Raw genomic sequence first — 19716 nt, 5'->3', positions numbered from 1 at the left:
GGCAGCAGCAGGGGTCTCTGAGCACCTAACAGTGGCAAAGGTAATAAGGACAAAAGAGGAGGAAGGCACTGCATTTTTCTCTTAGTGTCCTCATCTGTAAAGCAGGGATCATGGTATTTACTCCAAGTCAGATCAGCTTCACACCCAGTGTCCTGCCTGCCCTGGGAATCTGCCCAGCCTACTGGATGGAACACACCACCTTATTTATTCCCCTTTTGGGTGTCTCTAGGCCCCTCTCCTTTTATGAATCCCTTTGGAGGAAAGAGAGGAATAGGGAGAAATGTGGCCTCATACAGAGGCTAGTTAAAATTCACAGCCAGCACTTGTAACGAGTCTTGGAGTTTACAGGACCCTTTCAGAAATACTGACCTTTCCCTGGCCCCTCACTCCTCTCCGGGGTGAGGAAGTGAGGGGCAATATTATCTCCACTTTCAAGGCCAGGAAAGGTCAGTCCATGACCTGCCCAATATCCCCTAGCAGAGCTGAGACTCAGATGCAGGCTCTACCCACAATCCCCTTCTCTTTCTGCTTCCCATGTGGCCTCTTGCTGTATCTTATAAGAAGCAGTTGGTTGGTTTAATGCTCCCCATTTACCACCAAATTTCAACTCTTTCAATAACGGCTCTCCATAGTTGAATTTTTGCCACATTTTGTTTCCTTCCCCAGTCATTTAGGAGCTCAGTGTCCTCACTTCACTTCTCAGATCACTCTAGGATGGCCTCATAGCAGCTGATGAAGCAGCCAACATGCATTCCTAAGGGCCCAGGTCCCCAGGCTGATACCTGGGGCTTCATGAGATGTAGAGCTCATGGGGGCACATGCTGAGGCTGGGGCACAAACTAAGCTTTGGGTATGAGGACCAGGAAACAAGGTCCGCCCTCAGAACACACCCAATGGTTAAGGAAATCAGGGGAGACTTAGAAGCCTCAGGAGGAAAGTAAATCATTACAGAGCAAACGTGTGCTGCTTGAGTTGAATGTAGACTGAAAAAAGCAGGAGAGAAAATGGTAAAGGCTGCACATTTCTCCCGCACATACACACACACACACTGTTCATAAAAAGCTGGAGAAGATACACCAAAGTCAATAGTGATTATTTTGGAGTAGGGAGTCTGTAGGTAACTTCTTTGTATGCTTCTGTATTTTCTATGACTTATTACTTTTTATAAGAGCATAAACAACCATCAATTTCATTGAAAAGATGCTTACGGAGTACCTTTGGTTCATCTCTTTCCCACATTCTTATCATTACCTCCAACTGGCTCGCTCTCTCCTATTTATTCTCTCTCCTCTGTCAGACGAGTTTTCTTTCTAAATCAGAAATAGAATAATGTTTCTCTACCAATTAAAGGTCTTCCACAAATTACTGTTACTTTTTTTTAAGTGTGATAACGGCATTATGGGTTGGTAGGAGACTAAATTTAATCTTGAGAGGTGCTTATTGAAGTGTTTAGAGGAAAGGGTCAATATAGCTAGAATTTTCTTTCAAGTTATACCATAATTTTAAAAATTACATATATTTTAATACTTAATTTTAAATTTTTATTAAAGATATTTTAGACATACATAAAAACATATTTCTGCCTTATTGACTATGCCAAAGCCTTTGACTGTGTGGATCACAATAAACTGTGGAAAATTCTGAAAGAGATGGGAATACCAGACCACTTGACCTGCCTCTTGAGAAACCTGTATGCAGGCAGGTCAGGAAGCAACAGTTAGAAGTGGACATGGAGCAACAGACTGGTTCCAAATAGGAAAAGGAGTACGTCAAGACTGTATATTGTCACTCTGCTTATTTAACTTATATGCAGAGTACATCATGAGAAATGCTGGGCTGGAAGAAGCATAAGCTGGAATCAAGATTGCTGGGAGAAATATCAATAACCTCAGATATGCAGATGATACCACCCTTATGGCAGAAAGTGAAGAGGAACTAAAAAGCGTCTTGATGAAAGTGAAATGGAGAGTGAAAAAGTTGGCTTAAAGCTCAACATTCAGAAAATGAAGATCATGGCATTCGGTCCCATCATTTCATGGGAAATAGATGGGGAAACAGTGGAAACAGTGTCAGACTTTATTTTTTTGGGCTTCAAAATCACTGCAGATGGTGATTGCAGCCATGAAATTAAAAGATGCTTACTCCTTGGAAGGAAAGTTATGACCAACCTAGATAGCATATTCAAAAGCAGAGACATTACTTTGCCAACAAAGGTCCGTCTAGTCAAGGGTATGGTTTTTCCAGTAGTCATGTATGGATGTGAGAGATGGACTGTGAAGAAAGCTGAGTGCCAAAGAATTGATGCTTTTGAACTGTGGTGTTGGAAAAGACTCTTGAGACTACCTTGGACTGCAAGGAGATACAACCAGTCCATTGCAGGGGACACAGATTCGATCACTGGTGTGGCAAGATCCCACAGAGCAACTAAGCCTACGCGCCACAACTAATGAGCCCACAAGTTGCAACTACCGAAGTCCACATGCCTAGAGCCTGTGCTCCAAACAAGAGAAGCCACTGAAATGAGAAGCAGCTCATGCACCACTACTAGAGAGCAGACCCTGCTCGCTGCAGCTAGAAAAAGCCCATGCACAGCAACAGAGGCCCAGCACAGTCAAAACAAATAAATAAAAATGGTTTAAAAAACTGCCAGGTCTCACCTCTGTTTTATGCTCCAAGGTTTTAGTATGGAAATCATCTTACTCTTGTAAGATCTACTTTCCAATGCATGCACATTTTATAGCAGTTAATAGAGCACAGATTGATTTTTTAAGTATGAGGAATAATCTATTAGAAAGAAAAATCAATGTAAACAGAAGAAAAATTAACTGTGCAAAGGATAAACTTATGGCACAGCATAGACCTTTGGATTAACTATGTGTAAAAGGCATGATGCAAGCAAGTATAAAATTTGCTGTTAGAATCTGGTGAAACAAAAGCTGGTGACACTCAGCTTTGCTTAGTGTCTCCTCACTGGCTAAGTTCAAGTAGTGTGTGTTAATCACTCAAGTCATGTCCCAGACTCTGAGACCCCATAGAGCCCACCATGGTCCTCTGTCCATGGAATCCTCCAGGCAAGAATACTGGAGTGGGTTGCTAGTCTCTTCTCCAGATGTTCAAGTACCAGCCCTGCCATTTAATACCTGTGTGGTCTTGGACAAGTAATTTAACCTCTTTTAATCTCAAGTGCTTTATGTATAAAAAGTAAAAATACCTTGTACCTCAGTGGGTAGCCATGAGAATCAAATGAAAGGAGAGATGTGTAAGCATGCTGTATTCTAGAAAGTACTAAGCATTATTAGTGGAAATTCCCTGGTGGTCCAGTGGTTAGGACTTACCGCTTTCACCATAGGGGCCCAGGTTCAATCTCTGGTCAGGGAACTAAGATCCCACAAGCCAAACAACATGGCCAAAATAAATAAATAAAATAAAAGCACATTGGTGAAATTCTAATAAATAAGTTCTATTAAGCTAGTATCACTAGCTTCCCAGGTGGCACTAGTGATAAAGAACCCTCCTGCCAATTTAAGAGACTTAAGAGACATGGGTTCAGTCCCTGAGTTTGGAGGAGCTCCTGGCACCCACTCCAGTATTCCTGCCTGGAGAATCCCATGGACAGAGGAGCCTGGTGGGCTATAGTCCATAGGGTCGCAAAGAGTCGGATGTGACCAAAGTAACTTTGCACACACACACACATAGTATCATTGTTATGAAACCTTGATGAACAGAACCAACACATCATGAACATACAAACAGTTCAAAGGATGATCAGGGCATAGAGGAATTTAGATTGTTGGAGTATCTTGCTCAGGAATTCCCTCCTCCTAACACTGTTTATGTAAATCAAAAAGTCCCTTCTGAGTTCTGGGTTCCTGGTTCACAAACAATTTCATTCAGTTCTCATGGTGTGTTCTTGCTTAAAATACCCATCAGATCTGAGAACCACCTTCCATTTCTGAATTCTGAGGTTGGCTATGGGTACATATGGGGGAGACACACCCATACTCAGAGGGGAAACTCCCAAATCCAAAATACACAGAAAACCACATAGAAACGCCCTCTGCAAGGCCTTTATTGGTATGGGGTCACGTACCAGGGTGAGGTTCCTGGGTGGTGTTAAGCCACATCTTCTGGTAGTCAGCCCAGTGTCACGTCCAGGGCAATATCATCCACCTGTACCCCTCTACCTACTCAGGCCAGGAGGCCTGTCCACGGTGGATTTATAACACACGTCAAGGTGGTGTTCATTCTGCATAGGCAGAGAGCTTACCCCTTGGAAGTGAGTGTCTCTTGGTGAGAGTCATGGTTAGCTTTTATTTCAGATGGCCTCTCCACCAGTCTCATTGTGGCCATCTCCCCGTAGAGGGTAGGTTCTTGTAAGGCAGGTGCCATATCTTATTGATGTTTGCCACCCTGCCCTAATGAAGAATAAACAGTCCCTCAATAAATGTCACATCATGGAATTGAAAACTGCCCACAACCTCTTCTGCCTTTTCCAGGTGCTCTCCATGTGTGCACCTGTCTTACTCAGCACTCATTTCTTAATTTACTCACTCATCCAACACTGAGTAACTCACGTGTCAGGCGCTGCACTAGAGACAAGAGCAGAAAGCCACGCACGGGGAGAAATGCTCCCAGCAGAAGCGTTCTGTACAAGGGGAGAAAGAAGCAAGGAAGCATTAGCTCTTCATTACGCTCTGGGAGGTGGCAAGGCATGGGAAAGGCTTCCCAGAGGAAATGGCATTTCTGTTGGGCCTGGAGGACAAGCAGGAAGTCCGCGGGCACAGGAAAGGAAGACTAGTAGCCTCCTGGATGTGAACAGCATGAACAGAGCGGGGGAGGGGGAAGAGGACATTTATCTGTCATCTTGGTGCCTAGGGCTCACGCTTTGGAAAGGGGAAAGGGGAATGAGGTCAGAACTGGGGCTCAGGCAGTACAAGACAGGCCTGACTGTCATGCTGAGAATGGGTTCATTTGTCCTGTGGGTGACAAGGATCCATCACAGATTTCCAGGCAATAACATGCCATGATCTATTTTCACCTAGACTGATTACTGTACATCAATCTTTCCATTCATCTGCTCTCTGCCACAAGGCTGGGAGTGTATCTTAAGCAGGAATAGAGTCTCACCGTCCCCGGCACTAGCACAATGGCCGAGATGGGAGGAGAGGTCATTCCTATTCCAAAGGCTGGCCAGAGAGCTGACCCTCCTCCATCAGCTGCTCCTTTTAGCTGGAAGGTAAACGTGGAGAACAGCTCATGAGCAGGGGCGTGGAGATAACATGGTGACTGAATTCATGGGGTGGCTAAGCTAGCCTGACTCACTTGGCAAGAAGTAACAGAATACAAGAGGAGGGGAAGGCCGAGAGCCCTCATGGAGAAGGAAAACCAGCAGGAGAAATGTGTTCATATAGAATGAATTGTATATGCTGAGAAACAACACGGAATCACGAAGTCCCCTCTAAGCCACCAGCTGGAACTTCTGCACGAGCCCCTCTAGCAGGCAGGAAGTTCCAGCCAACACATACTCACATTCTGGCTCCAGGAAGTGTCTAGCCAATCATGAGGTAATCCCACTGAGTTCCAGCTATTCATTACTTCTGAAGTTGCCCAGCTGGGCCTGGGCCAAGGGACCCATGGGTAGGGAGTTAGAAGGCTCAGAGTCCACATAATGCTAAGGATATGAGGCAGGGATATGGGGTTACCAGCATCCTCACCCTACATGCACCCAGGAGAAACCCAGACTGTCTCCAGGTTGTGGAAAACATCCAGATTGAGCCCAGGAGCCAGACAAGATACCCCACCAGCAATCCCACCTAACAATAAGCTCAGCTCTCTGCTGGGCAACTTCGAACTGCACTAGCAGGCTTTGTTTTCCTACTCTAGCAGGGCCCAAAACAAGAGCTGTGTTTTCTCTTCCTCTGTTATGGGAAGGGAAGTAGCAATACCAGCTACTATTACAGAGCACCTATCTAGTATCCAGCACTTAATCCTGCTTCTGTCTCATTTCTACAACTCTGACAGCTAAATATTATCATTTATGTTAAAGGATCCCATCTGGACCTCCTGGAGCCAGGAAAAACACAGAAAATAAGTCAACTGTCCACAGTATTATCAGGAAGAAATCACAGGTGAATCCAGGTAGCCCATTTCCTGCTTGGTGTATTATCATCCTGGGGTCCAAAGGCCAGCCCAGGCCACACACTCCTTTTGACCCTGACTTGTACTCTGTGACACCCAAGCGAGACTCTGCAAGATGTCTTCTGTTGGAGGAATTCAAAATACTGTGACAATTAGACTAAGGAGGGGAGGCTCACAGCAGGTCACCCCACAGGGCAGAGTGAGAATTGGGCTGGAATCCACGTGTGGGATGAGAGCCCATGCCCTGGTGTAGCTGCTGAGACCCCAGGCACGCCAAACCCTCTCTGGGCCAGACCTGCAGCCAGCGCTTGTGTGTCATCCTGGACTCTGCCCTCCCCCTCATCTCCCACATCTAATTAGGTACCTAATCAATCTTCAGAGCAACCTTAAAAGATCTTGAATCCATCCCTCCTCAAATTAATTTGGCACTTGCCACATCTCACCCAGATTACTGTCCCCATTCTATCTGTGCTCGCATTCAGAGGGATCTTTCTGAAATACACATCTGCTCTCTTCACCTCCCTGCTCACCTGGTCCCATATTGCTAAGAATAAAGTTCAAATTCCTTGGCTTAGCTCTCCTACCCTGAGTCTGCCTCCTGCTCTCCCCCAGGTTCTCCATTCAGCATATTCAACCTTTGTCTGAACTACCCTGAATGCTATTTCAGGACCATGTACCTGCTGACCTCTCTTCCTTATAAGGCCCTTCCCTCTGATAATGCCTGATAATCCTTCAAAATTCAACTCAAATAGCACCTCTTCCAAGAAGTCCTCTTAGATACCAGAGTCTGACTTAGATGCTTTCTTATTTAGACGCCCAGCCTCCATGTACTTCCCCCTATCATAGCACTTAGAGTTATTGATCTCTCTTTTCTGATTCCTGCACAAGTTCCTGGAAAAGAGGAACTAAGCTCAGAGAAGTCCTGAGTTGATTTTGTACCTGTAGCAACACCCAGGCACTCAGCACAATGGTTGAAACACCACAGGAATTTCTACATAGCAAAATGAGTGGGTCTCCTCCCTGGTAATTGGGCCCCCCTGATCACAGGTTGGAGGATCTTTATGCTTCACCTGTCTGTAAAGGCTCAACAGTCTATGAAACTGAGCTCAGCTACTACGGGAACCAGTCCTTTGACTCTGACCACACTCTTGCTTTGTGAAGTTCTATGTGGTCACAGTGAACTTTCTCGACCCTGAACGCCAGTGACCACAAATGATCAGTGGCCCCAGGAAACAGTTTCATGGCTACAGGAAGGGGTGAGGTGGGGGAACGCAGCCAGTGGTCACTGGGCTCTAAGATTTCCAACCTCTGGTCAAGGGATGCTTGTCACTGTTCTGGGTCCAGGGCGCCAGGCAACCTCAGCAGTACTCATCTGAATGCATCTAGCTCTGCTGGCTCGGGAGTGAATTCTTGGTTGCTGAAAAGTTCAGTCTTGTGAAATGGGTTTGGTTTCACATTTCCTGTCCTTGGCTCACTTATTTAAAAGTTACATCCCAAATGCTCCCTGCAAGAGATAAGGTACCTGTAGTCTGATTCAGAAGCTTCTTGCCATCAGCCCCTACGTGAATAAAACCTGATCTGTGGAATGAAACTAAGGACAGGGACACTCCTGGGCCATTATTTCTTTTCCAGGAGCTCAGAGTCTTCAACTGTAAGATGAGGGAGGAAGGTCAAGTGAGTGCTGACCCCTCCTGGCAATGATATTTGGAGAGACTGGGTCCATTCTTCCTGAACTGACTCTTTTCCCTTCCCCCCATCACTGACCTTGAGATCAAAGTGAGCGATTTTCTTGGCATGAAGGTAGTTCACCCCTTCCAGGATCTGCTTAATGAAGCTGGTGGCCTCCTCCTCACTCAGGGATTCCTTCTGGGCCAAGAAGTCGAAGAGCTCTCCTCCGGACACTCTGCAAGACACCGGTAGGGAGGGCCCAGGCCCAGTCAGCCCCATGTGCCAGAAGCCTATGTCCATGCTCCTGGCCCTGCCCTCAGGCACCCTGCGGGGCAGAACCCCCTCACCCACCTCTCGGGCTCAGTCCAGCCAGCACAGGGACTGACTTTGCTACTACTTCTATTTGCTGTGTTCCTCCCTTCAGACCACAAGAGACGGAACCCTCAGGTGACAGCAAAAGGGCCTCTGCTAACACTCTAGGCTCAGGTTCCTGGTTACCCTGGGTGCTCCCCTCCCGCCATACAACAGAGGTGACCAAGAACAGAAACAAGTGCTATGTCCGATGACAAAGAGCAACATATGCTGGGCCAGAAAATGGAGGCTTAGTTTCCAGTCCAGCCTTGCTACTGGCTTTGGACAACCGCCCCACCTCCTCGAGGCGGCCTCAGTTTCCTCACCTGAAAAATGGGCAGACTGACGATGATTGTTCCCAAAGCCCCTTTCTGTGACTTTATAGAAGGCATGACCTCTTCAAAGGCCTGTCCCTACCTTAACCATCAAGATCCATCCTTTACATTCATCTTAAAAACTCTAAAATACTGCTTTTGGGCTCACACTCCACTTTCCAGTACGTTATGGTTGATGTGACAGGAAGAGAGACCAACAGAGCAAAAAGAATCTCCCTTGTAAAGCCTAGTTTACAGTTTTACCTGAATTCAGGATTTAGGGTTGCCAGACAAAATGGGAGATTTTTATTTGCTAAATCTGGCAGTCCTACTGGGCTTGTTTGCCCCCTGCCACATGCTGAGGTATCCAGCCGGCATGCACATCTCAGGATCTGGGACATAGTCAATGCTCACCCCAGGAAAAGATCTCAGGAAGGGATGAGGGCCAGGCGATCCGGGAACTCAGGATCACCTGAAAACTTGTTTAACATGCACACTTTCAGGTCCCACCACAGACCCTACCAAATTAGATTCCCCAGCAGCAAGGCCTCAGAACCTGTATTTTAGCAGAATAATGGTAATATAATAATAGCAACATAATAATGGTAACTGATAGTTAATGAATACTTGGAGCCTTATGTATACTTCTTGCACATTATCTCATTTAATCATCACAACACCCTATGAGCTAAAGGACTATTATTTTGCTATCTCACAGTTGAAGAGACAGGCTCAGAGAGGTTAAGTCACGTGTCCAAGGTCAGTCAGTAAGTGGCAGAATCAAGATTCAAACCCAAGCAGAATGACTCTCAACCATTATACCGTAAGAGACCTCTAATGATTTTCGAATGGCTTCTGTCCATTTTGGGAATCATTCATGCCCTGTCACCTAGTCCATCCAATTAAAGAGCCTCAAAATCTTTTTTCCTTTCTTTAAAAATATCCCTATATGGACCCACTCATCAATCTTAGCATCATGAAAAACAGAACAACCAGACATGCCATGGTGTAATAGGGAATACACAGCAACACCTACAAAGTATTACAACTTGAAAACTGAAACTAAACCTTAGCTTAAGCATCTTGTTATAAAATCACTGCTGATGAGAAAAGGAAAACTCAAAGCCACCCCAAGCCCTGGGCTATCCTCTGACATCCCCGTCCAGCTGCATCAGTGCCCTCTCACCCTGGGCTGTCAGTGTCTGGCTGGTTCTCTCCCCAGCTACATTACCTTTTGCTCTCACAGCACTGTGTGCAAGAAAGACATTCAAGACAAGGTGGATGAATAAAAGAACAAAGGAAAGAAACAAGACATTTAAAATAGCAACACAGCAAGACCTCTGTGCTCCCAGTGAAGGGGGCATGGATTCCATCCCCACAAGCTTCAAGGTGCGGCCAAGAAATAAAATAAAAGAAAACTTAAAAATAAAAGAAAACATTAATATGGCACAGAATATCCTATATAATAGAGAAGTGAAACCTTGGCATTTGCAAGAGACCTGTCGGAGTCCTTTGCAAATTTTCCAATCCACAGTGTCCCTTGGGAACACATAGGACCCAGCCCAAGCTTTGTTCTCTCATACTTGCAGCCTTGCTGAGTCATGGGAGGCTGGGACCTCGGGCATATACTGCCCTTCCTACCTTAAACTGAATGCTGCATAAAGGTAAAAGAATATCATGATAATGGAGATGTGTCCTTCACCCAAAGTTACTGATGTAAAGGCCCTGGCTGGGTGAGGACTTGGGGTGGGGGGTCAGTAATTAGCTGCTCTACCTGAAAGTGTGATCTGGGCAAGAGACCTGGACAGACATGGTCTCCTTTGGATAAAGAGAGGAACAGCTATGGTGGCCCTTAGAATTGCCCCTCAGTTCAGTTCAGTTCAGTCGCTCAGTCGTGTCTGACTCTGCAACCCCATGAATTGCAGCACGCCAGGCCTCCCTGTTCATCACCAACTCCCGGAGTTCACTCAGACTCTCGTCCATTGAGTCAGTGATGCCTTCCAACAATCTCATCCTCCGGCGTCCCCTTCTCCTCCTGCCACCAATCCCTCCCAGCATCAGAGTCTTTTCCAATGAGTCAACTCTTCGCATGAGGTGGCCAAAGTATTGGAGTTTCAGCTTTAGCATCATTCCATCCAAAGAACACCTAGGACTGATCTTCTTTAAGATGGACTGGTTGGATCTCCTTGCAGTCCAAGGGACTCTCAAGAGTCTTCTCCAACACCACAGTTCAAAAGCATCAATTCTTCATCGCTCAGCTTTCTTCACAGTCCAACTCTCACATCCATACATGACTACTGGAAAAAGCATACCCTTGACTAGATGGACCTTTGTTGGAAAAGTAATGTCTCTGCTTTTGAATATACTGTCTAGGTTGGTCATAACTTTCCTTCTAAGGAGTAAGCGTCTTTTAATTTCATGGCTGCAGTCACCATCTGCAGTGATTTTGGAGGCCAAAAAAATAAAGTCTGACACTGTTTCCACTGTTTCCCCATCTATTTCCCATGAAGTGATGGGACCAGATGCCATGATCTTCGTTTTCTGAATGTTGAGCTTTAAGCCAACTTTTTCACTCTCCATTTCACTTTCATCAAGAGGCGTTTTAGTTACTCTTCACTTTCTGCCATAAGGGTGGTGTCATCTGCATGTCTGAGGTTATTGATAGAATTGCCCTTAGAGACTTGGAAAGTGGGAGGCTGATGAGCCTGCTGGGGTGATGGTACCAGCCCTGACACCCAGGGTGGGAACACTTGCATCAATTCTCAAGCGTGTCTTCTCAAGGGTATCAAGAAGCCTGGGTTTTGTTTCAACCCAGCTGTTACCCTTGCAATGTAGTTTGTCCCCAGAGCTTCTCAGCTCCAAGGCCTCTGCCCTGGAGTCACCCCCCTCCACCCAAGCTTCTCTCCTCTCACATCCCTAAACAATTTAACTTAGAAAGGAAAAGAAAAACCTAACAGCCTGGCCTCTGCTCTGCTCCCAGTCCCCAGGACTCAATGCACCCACTGAGGTATCACTTTCCACCAGCCTGGAGTCAATAGGGCCCCAGAGGGGTCAGGAGCCTGGGACGGGAGGGCTGCCCAAACCTCCCAGAGCAGATCTACATTTTTCAAAGCCAGCTCCACAAGTGACATGAGTTAATTTCTTGAGAGTTTGAAAATATTCTTCATACCCTACAGAAGTCAACTCATGTGCTGTACTGTGCTAAGTCACTCAGCTGTGTCCAACTCTTCGTGACCCCCATGGACTGCAGCCCGCCAGGCTCCTCTCTCCATGGGATTCTTCAGGCAAGAATACTGGAGTGGGTTGCCATGCCCTCCTTCAGGGGAAGCCAATTTATATGGATAGGTAAATCCTTCCCACCCCTGCTTTCATCAGTCCTATGAGAGGTGGCTGCAGCACTGGCCATCATGGACGGGGTAATAACAGTTGAAGGGGACTTAGATCAGGGCTTGGATGCCCTCCGAGCACTGGCCACTTCAGCAGGAAGCAGGAGGAAACCCTGCACCAGAAAACAGTGCTGAGAGGTAACTCCATCCATGAAATCTGCAAACATCAACTGAGCAGATGGGCTCTGACACCTGTGTTTAAGTATCAGGCAAACCCATGAACCTAGTAGGGCACAGTGAGGACCAGAAGGCTGAAGGCTCCTGAGTAGCTCAACAGTGGTCACCAAGGTCACACAGAAGCCCACGGAAAGGGACTTCCCTGGTGGTCCAGTTTTAAGAATCTGCCTTGCAATGCAGGGGACACGGGTTCGATCCCTGGTCAGGGAACTAAGATTCCACATGTGGTAGAGCAACTAAAGCCTGTGAGCCACATCTAGAGAGTTCATGCTCTGCAATGAGAGACCCCGCATGCCACAATGAAGATCCCAAATGCTGCAACGAAGACCCAATGCAGCCAAATAAATAACTATATTTTTAAAGCCCATGAAAAGCCCTTTTCTCCTGGAAAGTCCTTCTCTCAGACCCTGCTCACACAAGGCTGTTTTAGCAATCCCTAGCACCACGGATTGGCACCCTGAGATAGTGAGACAGCTTGAGAGTAAAGGAGGAGATAGAGAAACTATGAACAGACAGAGCTTCACAAACAGAGCAGCTCAAGCAGATCACAGGAGGACCAGCGTGACGACTGACGTTCTAGGTGGTGATGGCTCACAACAAGAGGGCACGTAACTGCTTGCTAACCGTGGCTGGAGAAATGACCGTGACCTGCTTGGAGAAACAGGGACAGCTCAAGAACACCCTAGAGCCCAACTCTTAGGGTTCTACAAACAGATAGTAACAGAAAACTTCTCCAGCAATGACAGAAATGCCAATTAAAATGACCAAAAAACACACAAAAAAACCAGCAAATATCATTTAGTAACTATAAAGGGCTTGGGAACTCCCTGGGGTTAGGGCTCCACACTTTCACTGTAGGGGCCATGGGTTGGATCCCTGGTCTGGGAACTAAGATGGCTCCCCCACCCCCAAAAATATATATACACACAATATAAGTATGTACATAAAACAAATATATATACATATTCAATATATATAGAGAGAAAGACAATAAATAATGAACCCTGCTTTAAAACAAATGCCCCAGGGTTGGCAAGGCTGCAGGGAGATGGGATATTCCCATGTTGCAGGTGGTACTGGTCAACCAAGACTGTCCTTGGTGAGGACACCAAGAGCCTAAAAATGTCAGCTTGGTCACTCCATTCCTGAGAATGTATCTTAAAAAAACTAATTCAAAAGAAAATGGGAAAATATGGGAAGAAAGTTACTTTATGGCAATAAAATCTATAATGGTTAGAAACTGAAAAATCAAGTGTCCTACAACAAGGAGATACATGTATATAATTCAAGGAAACATGATACAGTCAGTGAAAAGGAAAAAAGTGTTCACGGCATTATGTGAACTTAATGGTGGAAGGCAAGTAGAGCAGGAAAACGTACTAGTACAGAGATTGTTCACAAACAGGTAAAGACTGAGAGGAGCCACAGGGACACATAAACGGCGGTGTTTGGGTGGTTGGCTTCTGAATATAACTTCTTTTTTAGTTGCTATAAGGTTTTTTTGGGCAATAGACTTAAAGAAACGGCCTGGCTTTCCCAGCAAAGGTGGGCTTGTCACTCTCTGCTGGGAACCAGCGTGCCATCTGCTGACCCTTAGCCTTGGGACGTGTCACACCTCGGGCCATCCTGGAGGAACGCCCTCAGGCTTGTCTGAGCCAAGCAGGTGTGTACAATGACTAGTCCAACTGGCTGAGAGGTCCCTGGGAGACACATGGAGGACTGTGGAAGTTAGAGGAGGGAAAAGCATGGGTGATTCTGTGCACTGGAATGTTGAGTTGGATAATTTAAGAATCCAATGCAAGAGTATGCAAATGTCCATCTGCTACACAGATCTATAGCTGGCAACACCAGAGCATGTTCTCAAATTAGAATGGTCTCCAAAATCAGGTGGCCCACCCAACCTGCAGGTGGGTTAAGGATGGCTGCCAGCTTGACAGATGAGAGCTGAAGCTCAGAGGTGTGCGGTAACTTGCCTCAGGTCACAAAGTCAGGGGCTGCTGAGACAAATGACACTACTCCTCTGCTCACTGGGAGATGCCTCACACCTATGAGGCTCAGAACACTCCCAACACGGGGTCTTGCTGCTTGGCTGGACACAGCCATTGCCACTTGTGCCACAGTCCAGCTCAGACTCTATGGGCCGCTGGAGCCCCACATCCCCAGTCCGTGGAATTGTCTCCAGGAGGGACATCAGGTGCCCGACCAAACCCTGGAGTCGTGGAATTACCCATCCAAATTCCACCAGACTTGGAATGAAGGCTTCTCCAGCAGGCCCAGCCCGAGGCCATCCCACCTCACACACACAAGCAGTGTGGCCCCAGCCCTGGTCCCGCTACTTCGGCTGTAGGATCTAATAAGTGACCTGCACTTTAGTGTTCTTGTCTGTAACATGGAGATAATAAGTCTCTGTGTGATAGGATTGTTATGAGGATTAAATGAGATAATAGACATTCTTGGCAAAGTGGATACAAAGTCCTCTCAGGGTAAGTAGAACACTTCCCTCAATACAGCTTCTTAGGAAGTTGAACAAGATGACTCACATAAAGGACCTGGGCTTACAGCTGCTGCTGCTGCTAAGTCACTTCAGTGGTGTCCGACTCTGTGTGACCCCATAGACGGCAGCCCACCAGGCTCCCCTGTCCCTGGGATTCTCCAGGCAAGAACACTGGAGTGGGTTGCCATTTCCTTCTCCAACACATGAAAGTGAAAAGTCAAGTCGCTCAGTCATGTCCGACTCTTAGCCACCCCATGGACTGCAGCCTACTAGGCTCCTCCATCCATGGGAGCTCTCTAAATAATTGTTACTACGATAACCATTATTCTTGCCTGGACAATCCCAGGGACAGAGGAGCCTGGTGGGCTATATATAGTTCATGGGGTTGCACAGAGTGGGACACAACTGAGCGACTAAGTCCGTATGCACAATAATAATAAAGGCATCAGACACAGTACAATGGCAGGGGCTTTCCTGGGGAGGGGCTGGGGAAGGGCTTCGCAGAGCTGGGAGGGTGCTTGTTCTCTGAAAAACAGACTCTCTTTAATGGCCCTCCTGCTCCCCTCGTCCACCCTCTAACACGCTCACCAGCCAGGAAAGGACCCCAGCACTCGCCACTTCTTCCCTTTGATCTCCAGGGTCCAGTGAAAGCCAGACCTAGACCCTGGCCCTCAGTCTCTGCTGCCCGGGTTCCGGAGGAGCGGGTAACTGAGGGTAACCGTCCCCTACTGACTTCATCTCCTCCGGGTGGAGCTTCTGGCCGGCAGGTTGCTGCTCCCTCTGGGGCCTGTGGCTGGACCGCACCTCCTCTGTCCCCCCAGCCCCAAGCCTGCTACCCACCGGGTCCCAGGCTCCCACTCACAGCTCGAGGATGAGTACCACGTCGGTGCGGTTCTCGAAGACGTCGTGCAGCGTGATGACGTTGGGGTGCAGGACCTTCCGCAGGATGCTCACCTCCCGCTCAATCTCCACCCGACACACGCCCCGCCGGCTGGCCGGGCTCTGCCGCTTCTTGATGAACTTGGCTGCGTACTCCAGCCCCGTGCTCTTCTCTCGGCACTTCTTCACAATGGCGAACTGGCCGCTGCAGGAACACAGACACACACAATGAGGTCATCACTGCGGTCATGGGAGAAGCGACCTGACCCCCCAGCTACAGCAACTCCTTCCTCCAGGGCAGGACAAGTCATGTCATCAGCCAGGATCCCCACCTGGCCATCATCCAGAGACGGAGACAGAGAAAGTTCTGGGCTCCCTTTCTGTTCCTATGAATCCTTTACCTTGTACTAGGAAGGAATGGTAGTGTTGTCATTCCCAGCGTACAGATGGGAACATGAGGCCCTGCAAGGCTACTGGTTTGATCCAGATGACACAGCTTCAGCTAGAACCTCTGTCTTGTATTCACAAGATGAAATCACAAGGTCCAGAGGTTTATACTACTTAATGGAAAGATTTTAAAGGAAAAGCAGGACTTCCCTCATGGTCCAGTGGTTAAGACTCTGAACTTCCACTACAGGGGGTTCAGATTTGATCCCTGGTCAAGGAACTAAGATCCTACAAGCCACAAGGTATGGAATGAATGAACAGTAAAAACGGTCAGCACAGTCAAACTGCTAATAGTAGCAATCATCTGTTTGGGCCTCCCTTGTCTGGAAGCAAGTACACACTCATCTGTTTAGAATTGTAAGGAGACAGCACCTCTCTAGTCTCACGTTTGCACCTTGGTTTCCAACCCTTCCCAACAAATAAAACCTCAATTTCCTAACTCGAGCCAGGTAGCGGCTCAGACAATAAGAGGACAGAGCAAACACCAGGCTAAAGCACTCAAAGACAAGGCCAGAGGCTATGCCAGCGGGGCTGGGGGCATCCCAATGGAAGTGGGAATGGGGTAGAGGCACCCTAACTTTGTTAGTAACCACGGTGGGTGTTTGTCATGGTTAGAAGACAGATGGTCCATGGAATTTTCCAGGCCAGAATACTGGAGTAGGCAGCCATTCTCTTCTCCAGGGGATCTTATCAACCCAGGGATCAAATCCAGGTTTCCTGCATTGCAGGCAGATTCTTTACTAGCTGAGCCACCAGGCAAGCCCAAGAATACTAGAGTGGGTAGCCTATCCCTTCTCCAGTGGATCTTCCCAACCTGGGAATCGAACCAGGGTCTCCTGCATTGCAGGTGGATTCTTTACCAGCTGAATTGCCAGGGAGGCCCAGATAGCACCAGAGAATTATAAAACATTAGGAAACTGAGGCACAGGAGACATCAAGTGACTCACCCAAGGTCATCACAGAGTTAATGGCAAAGCCAGGCCAAAGAGCCGAGGACCCTGCCCACTGTTCACAAAGCTGCTAAGACAGGTGAAGGAGTCAAGACTATGCTTAGTGCTCTTCAGGGCTGAGCCTGAATCCTTCACTTCAGGGACCTAGACAGCATCCATGAAATGGTGCAAACTTGGAAAACTCAGCAGTGGCCACAGGACTGGAGAAGGTCAGTTTTCATTCTGACCTCAAAGAAAGGAAACACCAAAGAATGTTCAAACTACTGTACAATTGTGCTTATTTCACATGCTAGCAAGGTAATGTTCAAAATCCTTCAAGCTAGGCTTTAGCAGTATGTGAACCAAGAACTTCCAGATGCACAAGCTGGATTTAGAAAAGGCAGAGGAACCAGAGATTAAATTGTCAATATCTGTTGGATCATAGAAAAAGCCAGAGAACTCCAGAAAAACATCTACTTATGCTTCACTGACTATGCCTAAGCCTTTGACTATGTAGATCACAACAAAATGAAAAATTCTTAAAGAGACGGGAATACTAGACCACCTTACCTGCCTCCTGAGAAACCTGTATGCAGAAACCTGCCAAAGTGGCAGGTATTCCCAGGCCAGCCTTTCTGAGTGCTCTAAAGGCAGCCCCCTCCACACACACACCCAGGGAAGGGCAGCGGCCTTCACCATCACTGGGGGTGAGGTTAAGGCAATCATTGGGGACCACTCTCAGTCTTTGGAGACTACCCAATGGCCACCCTCCTGGGGATCCTCCCATTTCCCTTCCACCAATGTCCCAGGTTTGCCTGAAACCCACAATACCTACTGCTTGAGACAGAAATCATAAAAAATTTAAGGTTCAGCTTAATGGCTTAACAAGGGGCTGCCAGACTCCACACTTTGGATGTACTCTTCTTAGTAGTGCTGGGGTAAAAGTTACACACAAAAAAGTGCTCTGGATACAGTAAGTCCCCTACATAAGAAACAGTTCCATTTCAAAAGCCTGTTTGTAAACGCATTTTGTCTGTAAGTCTAACAAAGTTAGCCTAGGTACCTGACTAACACAATCAGCTATATAGTACTGTACTGTAATAGGTTTATAATACTTTTCACACAAGTAATACATTAAAAAACATAGCAAAGGAAACATTTTTAGTCTTACAGTATAGTACCTAGAAAAGTACAGTAGTGCAGTACAATAGCTGGTATACAGGGGCTGGCATTGCATGAACTGGCAAGAAGAGTTACTGACTAGAAGAGAGAGAGGAGGTGGGAGAGGGTAGAGCTGAAGGGTCATCAGCAACAGGAGATGGAGTGCAAGCTGCAATTTCACTCACACCTGACACTGATGCGACGCACGTTTGTATCTTCGAAAGTTTGCAACTTGAAGGTTCATATGTAGGGGACTTACTATGTTTGCCTCAGCCTCAGAAACTAGTAGTACATCTGAATCACTCCATTACTAGAATAATCCTCAGTGAGACAGCTTCAGAATAAATTCAAGTGATCAAAAAAACAGACCCTCAAATAGAGCAAGTAAGGAATAAGAGATGCCAACCCTTAAACAGCTTTCTATGGCAACCATCGTAGAGATGTCACCAAACACCTGTTCACACATCCCTCCATCCCCTCTTCCGCCTTTACCCAGCGCTACCTGAGCATGTACTCTGTGCCAGGCTCTGCCTGCACAGCAAGGGGCAGGGACCAAAGACGCAGACATCAGGTACAGATGGAGCTCTGGGGAGGGAGAGGGCTCCAGTGGCTGGGCTGGGAAGGCTTCGTGGAGCCAGGTATATAGCACACTGTCTGCTAACTCTAAAATTTCAGCTATTTATGCCCCAAATACTGGTTCTGGGGTGGCTACACACAAGGGGCTGATGTAAGTGGGGTTAAATCAGGCCTCCCAAAGTCAGAGGGAACACATTCAGCAAGATCTCTGGTCCCTGGGAGCAGCTCTGGGCCGTGGGACATCAGGTCCCTTAGCAGGTGCCTGCAAACACTGGACAAAGCCTCGAGTCCCAGGCAGCTATGCATCTCTGAGTCAGGGTGGCCACGCTCCTCTCCTCCCTGACACCTCAAGGAGTCTGGCATCAGCAGCCCTGAGGGATGGGAAAGCCAAAGTGTAAGGATTTAAAACTATTTGTTTAAGTTCATGGAGCAGAGAGGTGGAGGCAGAGGATTTTTATAAAGCAGAGCTAAATATTTCAGATCACCTTGACAAAAAAGCTTTCCTTTCTCCTTAGAGGGAAACAGAGGCATTTTTCTGTATCACATGCCTGAAAAATTCCTCTAACTCTCAAAAAGCAAATGAGTGTTTGCTTTTGAGTGTTCTCTCTGTGAGAGCAGCTGAGGCAACTAGAGGTGACTGGGGTCAGGCCTAACATGAGCAGGCATCCTCCTCCCGCCAAAAGGAGGTATTTTGAGAGTGGATGACTAACACAGAGCCAAATGCCAGCCAATGCCACTCATCTTCCCTCTCTTTGTGAGACAAGGGTCCTCCACTCAACTTGCCCTGCTGCTGCTGCTGCTAAGTCACTTCAGTCGTGTCCGACTCTGTGCGACCCCACAGACGGGAGCCCACCAGGCTCCCCCGTCCCTGGGATTCTCCAGGCAAGAACACTGGAATGGGTTGCCATTTCCTTCTCCAATGTATGAAAGGGAAAAGGGAAAGTGAAGCTGCTCAGTCGTGCCGACTAGCGACCCCAAGGACTGCAGCCTACCAGGCTCCTCCATCCATGGGAGTTTCCAGGCAAGAGTACTGGAGTGGGGTCCATTGCCTTGGGGAGCCTCAAAGGGAGCCAAGGCCACTCGCTGGTTTCCTCTCTCCTTGAACAAGTACTGGAATGTGTGGAGTATATGCTCCACTAGGCCAGCCCTGGGCACAAGGAGCAGGCTTCCAGGTCAGACAGGCCTGGTCTCAGGAG

At 47.4% G+C, this 19716-nt stretch overlaps 1 protein-coding gene across 8 annotated transcripts in view; it reads right to left on the bottom strand.

The window, feature by feature from the left end:
* DAPK2 (death associated protein kinase 2) overlaps window positions 1–19716 on the bottom strand; it is a 133989-nt gene that overhangs the window by 37844 nt on the left and 76429 nt on the right. For all 8 annotated transcript variants that reach the window (XM_069596235.1, XM_069596232.1, XM_069596238.1 and 5 more), the window contains exons 3-4: window positions 15391–15612; window positions 7903–8041 (exon numbers count right to left, since the gene is read on the bottom strand). In XM_069596235.1, coding sequence (XP_069452336.1) covers window positions 7903–8041; window positions 15391–15612 — 361 coding nt within the window. The remainder of the gene's footprint in view (window positions 1–7902; window positions 8042–15390; window positions 15613–19716) is intronic.

Source organism: Ovis canadensis, chromosome 7, assembly GCF_042477335.2.
Source record: "Ovis canadensis isolate MfBH-ARS-UI-01 breed Bighorn chromosome 7, ARS-UI_OviCan_v2, whole genome shotgun sequence".
In the NCBI taxonomy this organism is placed as follows: Eukaryota; Metazoa; Chordata; class Mammalia; order Artiodactyla; family Bovidae; genus Ovis; species Ovis canadensis.
Note: the sequence above shows the minus strand (reverse complement) of the source record. Positions and strands in the feature narration are given on the sequence as shown.